This window comes from Vigna unguiculata, chromosome 1 (assembly GCF_004118075.2).
Source record: "Vigna unguiculata cultivar IT97K-499-35 chromosome 1, ASM411807v1, whole genome shotgun sequence".
In the NCBI taxonomy this organism is placed as follows: Eukaryota; Viridiplantae; Streptophyta; class Magnoliopsida; order Fabales; family Fabaceae; genus Vigna; species Vigna unguiculata.
In genome coordinates, this window is record NC_040279.1 from 24,101,265 (window position 1) to 24,115,797 (window position 14,533).

Genomic DNA, 14,533 nt, shown 5'->3' on the forward strand with positions numbered 1-14,533 from the left:
TTATTTTTTTTTCGGTCCTTTAATAATTGATTTACTATCGGCAGCTACGGTTCACCAAAGCAAAATCAGAAAGGACTAATGGACTAATCATGTTGACCTTTTCCGTGGTTAAAGATGATTTTAATTAGCCTTAATCACCTTCTTAATTTCGTCTAAAAGTGAGGCTTTCATGAGAGTTTATCTCTCTTTATTATTAACATTAATGGTATATGCTTATTAGTTCAGAGTAGAGGGTCTACTAAAATGGCTATTTGTTAGCATGTTTTTCGTTCATGCCCTCCACATTTTGACCATTTTATTATTGTCTCCCAAATTTGGCTTAGAAGTTTCAAGGAAGTTGCAGAGAGGGTGTCAATATTCAGGCAATTTATTTAGTGGCTAGTCCATCCTACTCGTATATACACGACAAGTTGTGTAATTAAATATTCATTCATGATTATGACTTTTATACATTGTTTTCATCCAAACCAACAAAAAAATCAGCTATCGGTGCTTCACATTATAAAAAACATGTATTTGATTTAATTTTTAGAGTAAGACAGATTCATTAATTCTTCCCTCCAATTTATATCTTAATTTAAAGCCCAGCCACACTTGTGACTTCTGATGTCAAAAGGGCAAATATTTCTATATACCTTATTTAAAAAGCGAAAATCCAAAATCAGAAATTATTCCAATATTTACCTTCTTCTGACACATGTACATACTCTAATCTCCCTAATGTTATTTTCACTTCATATTTATTATATAAAGAATGATGCAGTTGTTAATTCTTAATTAATTTTTTTTTCCTGGTGATAAGATAACAGTTGTAAAGATAGGTTTTTTCAGTAGACCATGTACACATTGCCTGGTAAGAATGGAAACATTTTGGAAAGGTCTTGGAAAATTCACAACCATTTATTACTGCTTCATTCTTCTGACTTATTGGTGTGAAACTGTGAAAGGATTTGGATTCTAATTTCTCTACTTCATTCCAATATAAGTATAAAGAAAAAATATTATGAGTAATAAATTAAAGGTGGGCAATGATAGAAGCATTAGATATTATTATGATTTATTTTATTGGTCTAATTTTCAATGAGGTTAGGAAGTGATGCAAATGTGTACACAAATATTATATGAAGCAGCTGAGCCAAGCTAGCCACCAACTGAAACAACCACTTCCCACCTAAAGCTGCTAGCATTTGTAGACAAAATGAAAATTTAAGCCGCAGTAGCAGAAGTAGCAACATCTGCTTTCAATGGCACAAACAGTGGTAAGCAAAAGGAACACTTCATTTTTTGTTTTCAACTATTTCTTCCACAGATTTGAACAGGTAATGAAATGAAAATCTGCGAAAGTTAGGTTGAAGAAGCTAGCGGATAAAGTTTATTAATTATTTATTTTTAATAATGTGAAAAAGTGGGGGAGCCTATAGAAAGTGGGGTCCACCAGCTTTGAAAGCACTTTTTTTACCATTTCTTTTTCTCACTCACCTTCGTTTTCAAAGGGGTAGATATAGCGAAGAAACCACCCGGATAGGACATACGTCATATATATACCAATAAAAATACACGTATTTTGAAAATACAAAGCATAAACAAAGAAAAAACAAAGCACCAATTGTAGGCTTCCTCAGCAAGTGCCTTGCACACCACGGATCTTCCACCGTGTGAGGTCTATATGCACACGCTCCTCTATTTAAACACATCACCTTCCCTTCCTTCTACTTTCTTAATACCTCTCTTCCATTTCTTCTTCTTCTTTTTACTCTTACAATTCATCTCTTCTCATATATACCTCTATCTCTCTTCTTTTTCTTTTGTTCCTTGTTGTTTGGTATATATATGTATGCACATATATCATACATATATATAGTATAAATTTGAGTAGTTGGTACCCATATATTTGATTTCATGGAGGAGCCTATTGTGTTGAACAAAGGTGAGGAGCCTCTAGATTTGCCTCCAGGTTTCAGGTTTCACCCCACCGATGAGGAGATAATTACTCATTATCTGACTGAGAAGGTGAAGGATAGTAGTTTCAGTGCAATTGCTATTGGAGAGGCTGATTTGAACAAGTGCGAGCCTTGGGATTTGCCGAGTAAGTTAATTGTTTGTGTGAATTTGTGAGTTTGGTTTCTGTTTTGACTTTGAAGTTTGATGAGATATTGAGAGGGTTGAGTTTATGTTTTGCAGAGAAAGCGAAGATAGGGGAGAAAGAGTGGTACTTCTTCTGCCAAAAGGATAGAAAGTATCCAACTGGTATGAGAACCAATAGAGCAACAGAATCTGGGTACTGGAAGGCCACCGGAAAAGATAAGGAGATTTACAAAGGGAAAGGAAACCTTGTTGGGATGAAGAAGACCCTTGTGTTCTATAGAGGGAGAGCTCCCAAGGGTGAGAAAACCAATTGGGTCATGCATGAATTCAGATTGGAGGGCAAATTTGCAAGTTACAATCTTCCTAAGGCAGCAAAGGTATCAAAAGTGAACCTTTTTTTTTTTATCTTTTTACAAAAGTGTCTTTTCTGTGTTAGTTTGCCAGTTTCTTTCATCTATTATTTTCCTTTATTCATATGGTTCTAGTTTTATGAGTTTTGTCAACAAAGCTAACAGTTTTCTGTTTTTCTTTTTCTTTTTGGTATTGCAGGACGAATGGGTGGTGTCAAGGGTTTTTCACAAGAACACAGATGTCAAAAAATCCTCAATTCCTGGTCTTCTGAGGATAAACTCTATTGGCGATGATCTTCTTGATTATTCTTCACTTCCACCTCTCATGGATCCTCCTTATGGCAACACTAACCCAATTTCATCAACTAAATCACAATCAGAGGGCTATTATCTCCCCAGTTTCTCCATCAACAACCACCACCAGCTTCTCATCAAGCCAGAAGACCACCACAGAAGCTATGAGATTAATCCCACAATCAGTTACACCTCCAACCAACCCAATCTCACCAACAACGTTAACCCAATTGGAAACAACACACTCTCCTCACAACCCTCCAACATCTTCTCTGATTACTACGTGCACCAAAACAGGATCAGAAATTCCATCATGCCCAGTAGTATTGAAGCCTCGGGTTTCGGTAGCAACCACGATCAAGCTATCCTTAGAGCATTTGCAGCCAAGAACAACGAGCACTTGCAAGATGGAACAATTCTCCTGGAGAAACAGTGCAAGATGGAACAATTCTCCTCTAACCACTCGCAAGACACGGGGTTGAGCAACGACAGAAACACGGAAACATCCTCGGTGGTTTCGAAGCAGGACAACATGGGAAGAAATCGGACATTGTACGAGGATCTTGAAGGTCCTTCTTCAGTTGCACCTCTCTCAGATTTGGAATGTCTGCAGTGGGATGACTACTGAAGAAGTAGAAGAAGAAGAAAACAAGAGACGATTACATAAAAATCAAGTTTGCAGATCCATGGGTTTTTCATTCTGGGATCATCGTCGTGCATAGTAATTAATCATCACATACTTTTCTTCTTTCTTTTTTCGTTTGGTTTTAAACAGTCCTCTACATACTGATTTCATCATCATCATAAACGTGATCATACACATTATTGTTAGACATGATATATAGGAAAGTTCTTGGGTATACATACACTGTATAGATTTATGATATCCAGGAATTTTCGATGTTAGTTTTTGTATTCATAGGTATTATCGAGGGGAAGAACTTGATGAATCGTGTACATCTATATTCTTTTGTTATATTAGTGGCTTTGTTTTTTTATTCTTTTTCTTTCCATATATATCTTTCAGCTATTCCAAGTTCAAACAAATCAGAATTCTCTTTGTATTAAATCTAGTTGAAGTTTTCCCATTTCTTATTATAGATTATTTAGCACTCCTTATAAATTACCCTTTGATTTCTTCTCCTGCATAATATATTTTTATACGCTGTCGAATATGTATTTGTGAACTGTGACACCCCACCAACAGTGAGGAGCATTAATTCCTAAGAAAAATTGTGCATTTTGTTTTCTTTTCTCTTTTGCCAACCTGTGAATTTAAAGCTTCCATTCTCCTAGCTAGCTAGTGCCTACCTCTAAGACACGACTATTGTTTCCTTTCAAAATTTCATGAACACCGCAACAAATGGTGTCTTTCATAAGTTTTGGTCTTGTCACCAAATTATTACTGAATTGAAAATGATAAGTATGAGGGTAGCACGATATGTTTGAGATATTTTTTTTTTTTTATCACAGTAAGCTCTGTGATTAATAAATAAACTATTTTTAAGGGCATTAATGATACTTAACTAGATTTGGTTAATACATATAAATGGAGTAATGAATATGTTATGCTGGAATCTGAGTGAGCACCGATTAGTGTAGCATGTGATGTGAATAATTCCCCGAAACTGCGCATAAGATGCCTCATGTGGAAGAGCATTTCCCAAATATTATCATGTGTTGCACAGACCAAAAAGGAAAACGAAACGAGAGAACAAATTTTGAAATTTTTATCAGAAAGAAACAAAATAATATTTGTGTTTTGTTTTTTAGTTTTCTTTAATCTACATCAATAACCCATTAATAAAGCAAATATATCTTCTGTGATTTTTTACACACTTTATTAGAATATTTTATTTTATTTTAGATTATTTGTTATTTTTTTCAAACTCTTATTAATTATATCAAATTAACCTCATTAAATTGTTAAAAGAAATTGAATTCAACATGTTATAAAATAAAACTAGAGCTGTAGAAAAATAGAAACAGACAAACATGTAGATTTTGTTAAATAAAAATTATTTCTTCCATTACATTTCTTACATTTTCAATCGATAAAAAGACAAAGTAAATATAAATTTTAAAATAATTATTATTTATTGTAACACATTATACTTGTCAATTTGTAATTGAATGTCATTGAAGAAACATCTATATATTTCTTGTAAATAAAAATGATTAGGTGAATCAGTTCAATAAACACTACAAGAAAATAGATTCAGATTTTTTTAAAAGCATATTCAGACAAATTGCACGAAAGAAAATATAATCATAAGAAAAAAAATCCTTAAAAATTACAAAGTAATGATTGACAAAAGTTGGTGGATAAGTTACACCTATAATATAATTACCCAAAACACTATTTTTTTCCTAAAATATACTGCTATTCATATTTTCTCTTTTCTCATTCAAAACAAACCATAAGAAAAGCACATCAACCATAAATTCTCCCCAATGATAATCACGCACTAACTGTTCATGTGACCACAATAGAGGAGGCTTTGAATTTCTGCAGCAACACAATGGCAGATGTCAGAATATCTTGACCAAGAATGAACCAATTATAAGAGTACTCTGATTTTTAATATGCAGTGGTATACTGCACTGCATGTACTGTATCTTAATTTGTTGCAGAGGAAGGACTATTATTATAAAGGATCCAAACATTTTTTATTGGTTCCAGCCAGAATCTTTTGCCGAAAGAAATTAACCTACACACAACTAACCATGTCATAGGTTTAGCAGTGTTCTAAACACGTCATAGGTTTTCTGTCTTGGGTACTTTATAAATCTTGTTAATATGTTTTAAAAACATTAAAAATAATATGCACATACCCTACATAAGAAGATCAACTTTTTATGAGACCGATAAATGTTGTGGTTAGGTATCATATTGTGGTATGTTGCAGAAACTAAATATAACAGCAAAACGAAACTCATAGTTACTTCAAATTTATGGGTTTGGAAGAAAAATACTTATCCATGTTTTTTTCTTACCTTTTGTGTATGTGGGGGTGTGTGTGTGTTAGGCAGATTAATAATTGAGTGTTGAGGGATAAGATGATATGTGAAAGGTAGAAACAGATGCATGTGTGAATGTGAGAAGATGAGAGGCAGAAAAAGAGGGATGAGTTTGTAAGCAAAGGCTAAAAAGGGTAGATAGGAAGCACCGTAGAGGTGGCGGAGGAAGAGGATAAGGGTATCGGTTATTGGAAGAGAAGAAAGGTTTTTCCATATTCATTCATGTGATGTGAGTTTGGAGTTTTTTTCTTTTCTTCTTTTATCATCAATGATGGAGATTATATGTTATGTGCCTATTATTTTCCATTCAAAGCAAAGCGTTGAATCAGGTTTTATGCTTGCGGGGAACTTAACTGCACTTTTATGGCTGTGCCTTTTGGCTTCTTCCATCGATCATAATAATAATAATAATGCACTGCTACTTCTTGCTTCATCCACCTTCGTGCTTTGTTTCTTCTTTCATGGGGCCGAAAAGTAAAGCAAAAACGAAAAGGTATAATAACATATGTGGGAAGCAAAGTAACAAAGTGAGCAATATTCGTTAATCATTACGATAAAGACTAACTTTCTATACTTCTTTTTCTAAAAGATCTTCAAATTCATCTTTAAACCTGGAAAAAGAAAAGAAAACAATTCATACATATATGTACATATGTAAACAAAAATCTTATTCTCGTTTCCTTCTAATTTTATGGTTCTGGTTCTGGATACTTTTCCCACAATCAAACTCAAATTTTTAAATTTTATTATTATATTTCTCTCTAATTTGTGGGTTTTAATGTTTATTTTATTACATACTGGTTCATATAAAAATATGAGATTTACATATAAAAAAATGGGGGTAAGTGGGATAAAAGTAATTGAAGTCAAACCTAAATAAGTATTTGATATGTTTTATAATCCCATAGTCCAAATTTAACATCTTGCTTGTCTCATGTCTAACCTTTTATAGAATTTAGCTAACTAAGTATTAGAGAAAGTCTACTAGACTTTCTAATTTATTATCTTCTTTGTGAATATCAAAATGATGAAAAAAAAAATTATCACCTTAAAATAAGCTACTGAGTGGGTCTATTCTTAAACATGTCAATGTAGGCCTACGAGCTAAAATGTCTATCACAAAGAAAAAAAAAAGTCCTATAAATTTATGGGCTAGCTGATTTGTCATTAAACAAATAAATAGACTAACGAAACATTTACAATAACAAAAGCATGCTCCATTTTTTAGTCACTATAAAACTAGCTCAATAAATAATTTTTTTATTAATTATTAAAATATATGCATTATATTTTATATTTAATATTAATATTTTATTTGAAAACAATATTATCCAAAAGCAGTATTTTCAAGTTTAATACAGCATACAAAAATACATATGGCATATTCAGATTCCGCATGAGGTGATTGCAATACTAAATATATACAAGACATATATATATATATATATATATATATATATATATATATATATATATATATATATATATATATATATATATATATATTCGACAACTGTTCCCATAAAACTATTTATTTAGATGTTAAAAGACGATCATAAAAAAAATAAAAAAGCATATATAAAACAATAGTGAATTATTTATTCAATTTAAATATATAATAACGCTAATACATGTGAATAAGTACACATCGTCTATCCATAGTTACCTATTTCATCAACACAGATATATTAGGAATAACTATTTTTAGCAGACTAGTATTAAGTTCAAGTTTCTTGTCATAATTTCCAATTTTCTTGTTAATTTATCCACTTTTGGTACAGATTTCATCTAACAAACTCTTATAATTTCTCATATATTTTGTCGATTATATGATTAAACCCTGATTTGATGTTAGAAATTTTTATTGATTCTTATCACATGATATGTTTATCTATATGAATGTATAACTTAGAACTTTATTGAATTTTCTAACTTAATACTCACATAAAACATCAATCACTCACCGTTACCTCTTTGATTATCAATGAAAAAAAAATGTCATCATGAAGAACATCAACATTTTTATCCTTTGGAAATTACCTCTTGCCAATAGATAAATAAGATCAACACAATCAGCACAAAAATATAACATAGAAACTCCAAAACTTGAGGAAAATGATGACCGTTGTCTAATGACAACCAGAGAATAACACAATGTGAAAAAATTTATAACACAAACCACTCTCCCATGTCATTTGACCTCAGGTATATTTACACTCTCCAAAGTAAGAATTTAACACAAACTTCATAACACTATATTACAAGAGTATAAGAAAAGTCAAATAGAAGCTTAAAGTGTTTTTGACTATATATATAGCCACTAAAACCATGAACTTAGAGTGCTCTATTTATAGCCACTATATATCACCCACATCATTGCTTATCCTAGACGATGTAAGACTTTACAAGATGTATTATTTTCATCAACTCAACAATCACCATGATTAAAATATACACAACTTCCTTTTTATCTCTATTGTCTACACCAACAACCATACTCCACCATAAAAAGATTATACTCACTAGGAATTAAACCATTCTGAGATTTTATTTCACTACACACCAACAGCAATGCTAACCAATGCTTGTGTATATCATCACACCCCACACTAATATTAATTAATTTTTGTGCATAAACATCACACACCATGCATCAGTGCTAACCAATGCTCGTTTGTAATTACCACACACCCTACATCAATATTAGCCAATGTTCGTGCATAAATACCACACACCTACATCAATGCTAACCAATGCATGTGTATAATCACCACACACCCTGCATCAATATTAAGTAATGCTCACACACCTTGCATCAATGCTTACTAATGACCGTGTATAATCACCACACACCCTACATCAACATTAGTCAATGCTCCTGCATAAATACCACACACTTTGCATCTATGCTAACCAAACTCCATGTGTAATCACCACACACCCTACATCAATATTAGCTAATCTCCATGTATACTCCATAAATGTGTAGGCAAAATTGTGTGTTCTTCTATTGGAAAATAATCATATATATATATATATATATATATATATATATATATATATATATATATATATATATATATATGCATTTATTCTATAAGTGGATATCCTAATAAAAGAGAATAACAATTACAATACAAAACTACAATTACAATTGCATAGACTTTGCTGACTTTAAATGTCCAGCTATCATATGTTATCAATTTGTTGGATTTGATCACCATATATTTTTCCAATCAATGTTGGTTTTAATGACCAATATATTTCTTCATTAATTCCTTTTATAACCCCCCACAAATTGATTCAGTAAGTCGAAAAACATCAATTTTATGACGTTGTCGTGTCAATGATTTGGTTAATAAGTTTGCACTATGATTAAAAGTTCAAACACGAGGAAGAGTGATAATTCTATGATTATATGCTTCCTTGATTGAGTGACAGTCAACCTCTATGTGCTTTATGTGTTCATGGTAAACTAGATTTGTTGCAATTTTTATGGCACTTATGTTGTCAGCATGTAATGGAGTAGGTTATGATTGAGAGAATCCAAGCTCTGTTAGAAGACCACGAAATCATTTCAGATTGTGCAGCGAACATTGTACAATATTCGACTTCAATAGATGACTGAAAGACTTGATCTTGTTTCTTACATTTGCAAGGAATCAGAGATTTCCCACAAACATACACCAACTAGAAGTATATCTCCTCGTATCTCGACATCCAGCCCAATCAACATCATCGTATGCTTGTAGTTTGAGAGATGAACTCGTTTGAAAAGATAAACCACAATTAGAAATGCCAAGGAGGTAACGTATTATGTGTTGCACTACTGAAAGGTGGAAATGACTAGGAGATTGCATGAACTTATTTATTGCGTGGACAACAAAAGAAATAACTAGGTGAGTGATGGTTAGGTATATAAGACTACTAACTAGCTTGCGTTAAAAGGTAGGATCTTCAAGAAGGTCACTTTCATCTCGTCTATATTTTACATTAACTTTCATAGTGTAAGACCCGGGAAAAATTAGAATAAAGAGAAGCACATGAAAATAGATTTGATGGCTTGATTAACATAGTTGAGTTATTTAAATTAATTATTTTCTAGAAGTATTACATATTGAATAATTATTTGAGTGATTTAAGTTATTGTTGTATTTATTTTAATTATTAATATTATATTTAATATTGAGTACATGTGTTTATGAATTTATAATGTACGCTATGTTATGAGAAAGCAATTGGCTTGGTGGTCGGTGTGTGTGTTGTTGTGCAAAAGTGCAATGGTTCAACTCAAGGTAGCATTGAAATGGTTAAATTGTGTTTTTCTTTCTCTTCTTTCTGGTGGGGCCCACGAAACTTTTCCACATTAAATTTCTCTCTCCTCATTTCATGTGCAGTTCCATATTTTTTTTTTACGTTGCTGTCATATATTTTAGAAGAATTAAAACAGCCAGAATACTTATCTTTAACTTTCCAAATTTTCTTTTGAGTTTAGGTTTGGGTTAGGGATAAAAACCCTTAGTTTTAGGTTTATTAAGAGGGAGAGAACGAGAGTTGGAGAAATGGGAGAAACATGGAGAGGGAAAGAAGAGGCTGCGGGAGAAACACTTAGTGAAGAACCAAATCCAGGTAGGGGAAGTTGAGTTTGCTTTCTGTGTTGTTTGAAGCTTAACTTTTATACTCTTTTTCTCTTTTATGGTTGGATGTATATATGGTTCTTGTGGTTCTTCTATGATGTATGTACACGATGCTTGAATGCTCTTGTATGAGGTTTTCCGTACCTAGAGACCTAGTTATGACTCTTTCACCTGTGTGAAGCAGTGGAAAGGGGTCCTCTTCGCCTGTGTGAAGCAGTGGTAGAGGATTGGTTCGAGTGTTGTATCATTTCGCCTATGTAAAGCACTGGGGAGGGAAAAGATGTTTCACCTTATTTCGGCTTGTTGCAGTATAGTACCCGATGTGCGATGCATCGATGTTTTTACTCATAATTCCTTGAGGAATAAGGGAGACAGTCTGGCTGTGATAGTGGGACACATCGAACAATCTATTTCTAGGAAACTAGATGTTGTTGTGGGGTGTCTCAACCTAAATCACGACGGGATGACGAACTAAAAAGAAATTAATTTGGAAAAAGATATTAGAAGTTGCCACCATAATTTATTCTGGAAAACCATAAAAATAATATAAAGTCTACGAAAACCAAATTTCCGGGAGTCGGTTACGTGTAGGAAAGGTATTAGCACCCTACAGCGTCCGCCCAAAGGCGGTACCTTTAATTAAATTTGCAAAAGAGATGTGTTTATTTTATATATTTATTTTTCCCAAAAATAAGAAAATATTGAACAAACATATATTTTGAGTGAAAGGGACCCGACAAGGGTTAAAACCTTGGCCCTACGTATTCTCATTAAAAATGAGAAATCAGGGCTACGTAATTCTTTATAAAACTATTTGAAAATGATTTGGAAAATAAATCAGGGTTACGTAGTTCTTTATAAAACTATTTGAAAATGATTTGGAAAACCTTTTGATTTTTGGGAAGTGAACCGGACAAGGACTTGCTCTGCTCCTACGTATCTCCGTTCACAATGGAGAATCAAGGATCACGTAGTTCTTGATAAAAAAAGTTTGATTAGAATATTTAATTTTTTAAAGTTGTCTTTTGACATTTTTGAAAATAAATGTCATGCGACGCGGGCGGCCGGGTTAACACTAAAATTATTTTTTATATTTTGTATTTTTGAAAAAGAGTGTCGTGTGACGCAAGCAGTCAATTAGAGACCAAAAACATTTATGTGATTTTTGAAGAGGAGTGTCGTACGAGCGGTCGATTAGACACCAATTTTTTTTTTTAAAAAAAGAAGTGTCGTGCAACCCAAACGGTCGATTAGACACTAAAGAATAAAATATAGAAAAATAATTTTAAATTTTTATTTATTCTTATTTTTATCATTTTTGGAAATTATTTTAATTTTTATTTCAATTTAAAATATTTTGAGAAAATTATATGATTGAAATGTTAGATTTAATTAGAAAAAGGTAAAATTGAAAATAGAAAGTGAAAGTACATAAGTAAATATGTGGGTGCAATGAGAAAAACTATACACATGAGAATGTGGTGCATATAGAGAAACACGTGGTGGACAAGGTAAACACATCCTAGCCTAAAATAAAGAAATTAAAAGAGTGGGGTGTGTGATTAGTGAAAATGAAGGTACATAAGGTAAAATAAAACTTAATGTAAGGGGTGTAGGATTATTACATTGGGAAATGCATGAAGTAAATAAATAAACATAATTCAAATTAAAAGTGGGGGTACGCAACTTAAATTATGGAGGTGCGTGAAGAAATGAATCTACCAACCTTAGTGCATGAAGAAATGAATATGCTAACTTTAAAAAACAGGCATGCGTGAATTAATTATGATGGTGCGTTATGAAAAAATTTAAATTTGCCAAAACGCACAAGTTAATTAATATGAGATCTAACCTTTCTTCATCTTCTTCCCTCTCGCAAAACACCATTGCCGCCCCAACTTGCGACCTAGACCACCGGCGGCGACGCGACCAACAACGGCGTCGCTCGCCATCATCGCGCCACCACCAACGGCAGCGCTTGCCACCGCTCGATACTTATTTAGGCCACCGTCATCGACATTTTTCTTACACGCACGAGGGAGACATCTTCTTCCTTTCCGCAAAACACCACTACCATGCGCGGTCACCAACTAAAACGCAACCTATGCTTGCAGAAGGCTGCCAGCGGCGATGGTGGCCACTCTCAACAAGCTGTCGATGCCGACATAGATGCTGCTCGCCACTCATAGCCGTGCGAAACGCTGTCGCACTGTCCCTATTGCGTGGAGGTTCTATCCCTCTTCCTCCATGACTGAAACCAAAGTATTTCTTCTCCAAACTTCTTCACCATTAATGGCAACGCTGACTTTAGCATCCAATTACGATTCCTCTTCCTCCATCACCATCCACAACAATGTTGCTATCCATCAAAAACATCACCAATACCTTACGATTTCGGGAAGTGATGAATTTTGTGTGAATATTGAATGAATCTATTTATGATGGTACCGAATTGGATCTTAATGAATCTATGATGGATATTTTGTGATTGGAATGGATGAATGTGTTGGATGTTGAAGAAGGAAGTCGGTGAAGGTGAATGGAAATGCTTTCTATGATGGTAACAATGTTGGTAATGGCTTTGGATCAAAATCAATGCAGAAAAACATTTATTGAGTATTGCTTGCCTAATGTAATTCCATCGTCCCCCATGAATTTGTCCCCAAAATTCTTTTTATCAATAGTAAAAAAAAAATTGTCTACCGGTTGTGATGGTGAGCAGCAGTTGAAGGCAATTAACCATGATGTATGATGTGCAACGATGAAACGGTAATAAAAGAAGTTAAAGAGATAACTGTTTTCTAAACTCGCCAAAACAAAAATATCCCCTTCTTTTTATTTTATTTTTTAATATATATTTATGATAAAAATTTGTTTCTCCACTTTTACATTAAAAGTGTATTTTTTAAAATTTTTAACTTAATTAAAATTAAATTTGATTTTTTATTATTTTTTTATTTTTTAATTAACATTTTCTATTTTTCTATTTTTTTGTTTTGAGTTTTTATTTTTTGACTCCTATTTCTAAAAATTACTTAAACACGTACTTTAATTTTTTTAAACGAAATTTAAAGAATTTTTTTAATTAATTTTATTATTTTTTAACACAATTTATTACCAATTATCTTTTGGATATTTAGGAAACAATTTTTATTCACCCGGATGAAATTGGGTGTTGACATGGGGTAAAAGGCCGCGGAAAACCAAAGCTTGATTATGATCATTATGTTTAAAGATTTTAGATGAATGTGATACTATGTTTGGTTTGATATGATTGTTTGGATTATTGGCTTGTGTGTTCAAACCAAGGATTGATTGTGATCATAATGGTTTAGTGTTACGTGAATGAGATATTGAATATTATTTGTCATGTTTTATTTACGAAATTCTTTTATATATCATTGATTATGGTTAGCTTACCCCTATTTGTTTGTTTATGTATTTGTTGTATGTGCGATGATCGTATAACGTGTGTTATACGGGAACAAATGATATTGCAGATAATTTTGGCATGGAGTAGATTAACGAGAGGCTGAGGTGGCCTCGGGAGTTTTTATAATTTATTTAGTTGTTTTAAATTAGATACTAAAAACTATATAATTTTCTTTTGTTCAAAATTGTTATTTGAATTTTTTTGACAAATTGATTTTTTGAAGTACGTAATTTAAATTAAAATATAAGTTTTTTTTATTAGTATAATTTCAATGATAATTCTTTTCCGTTAAACGCGATAATTTTCTAACTTTCCTTAACATCCCAAAATTGGGGTGTTACACATAGGGGTGTCAATAGGGGTTGAATTGGTGAGGCTTGCTAGCTCAATCAAATCTTGAATATATTTGTGTTGATTTACAAATATGTCTATAGGTTCATAATGCACCTCTAAACCTAAAAAGTAATTGAGTCGAAAGTTCTTTCATGTGGAAAGTTGAATGCAGCAATTGTTTAATTATAAAAACAACCTCTTCATCAAAACCGATCACCACAATGTCATCCATATAAGCAAGTAGTATGACAATTCCTTTATAAGTAATTTGTAGGAAAAATGATGGATCATATTGACTTTCTCTCAATGAAAAACCAAGTAGTGTGGATCTAAACTTTTCAAACCATATAAAGAACGTTTTAGTCTACAAATAGTATTTA

General features: G+C 32.5%; 1 protein-coding gene across 1 annotated transcript; it reads left to right on the plus strand.

Moving 5' to 3' along the window:
• The first annotated feature begins 1,733 nt into the window (after positions 1 to 1,733).
• LOC114194056 (NAC domain-containing protein 87-like) lies at positions 1,734 to 3,727 on the plus strand. The gene is made up of 3 exons (XM_028084100.1): positions 1,734 to 2,086; positions 2,182 to 2,462; positions 2,635 to 3,727. The coding sequence occupies exons 1-3, from the start codon at positions 1,900 to 1,902 to the stop codon at positions 3,355 to 3,357; spliced, it is 1,191 nt and encodes a 396-aa protein (XP_027939901.1). The 5' UTR covers positions 1,734 to 1,899; the 3' UTR covers positions 3,358 to 3,727.
• Positions 3,728 to 14,533: the final 10,806 nt, after the last annotated feature.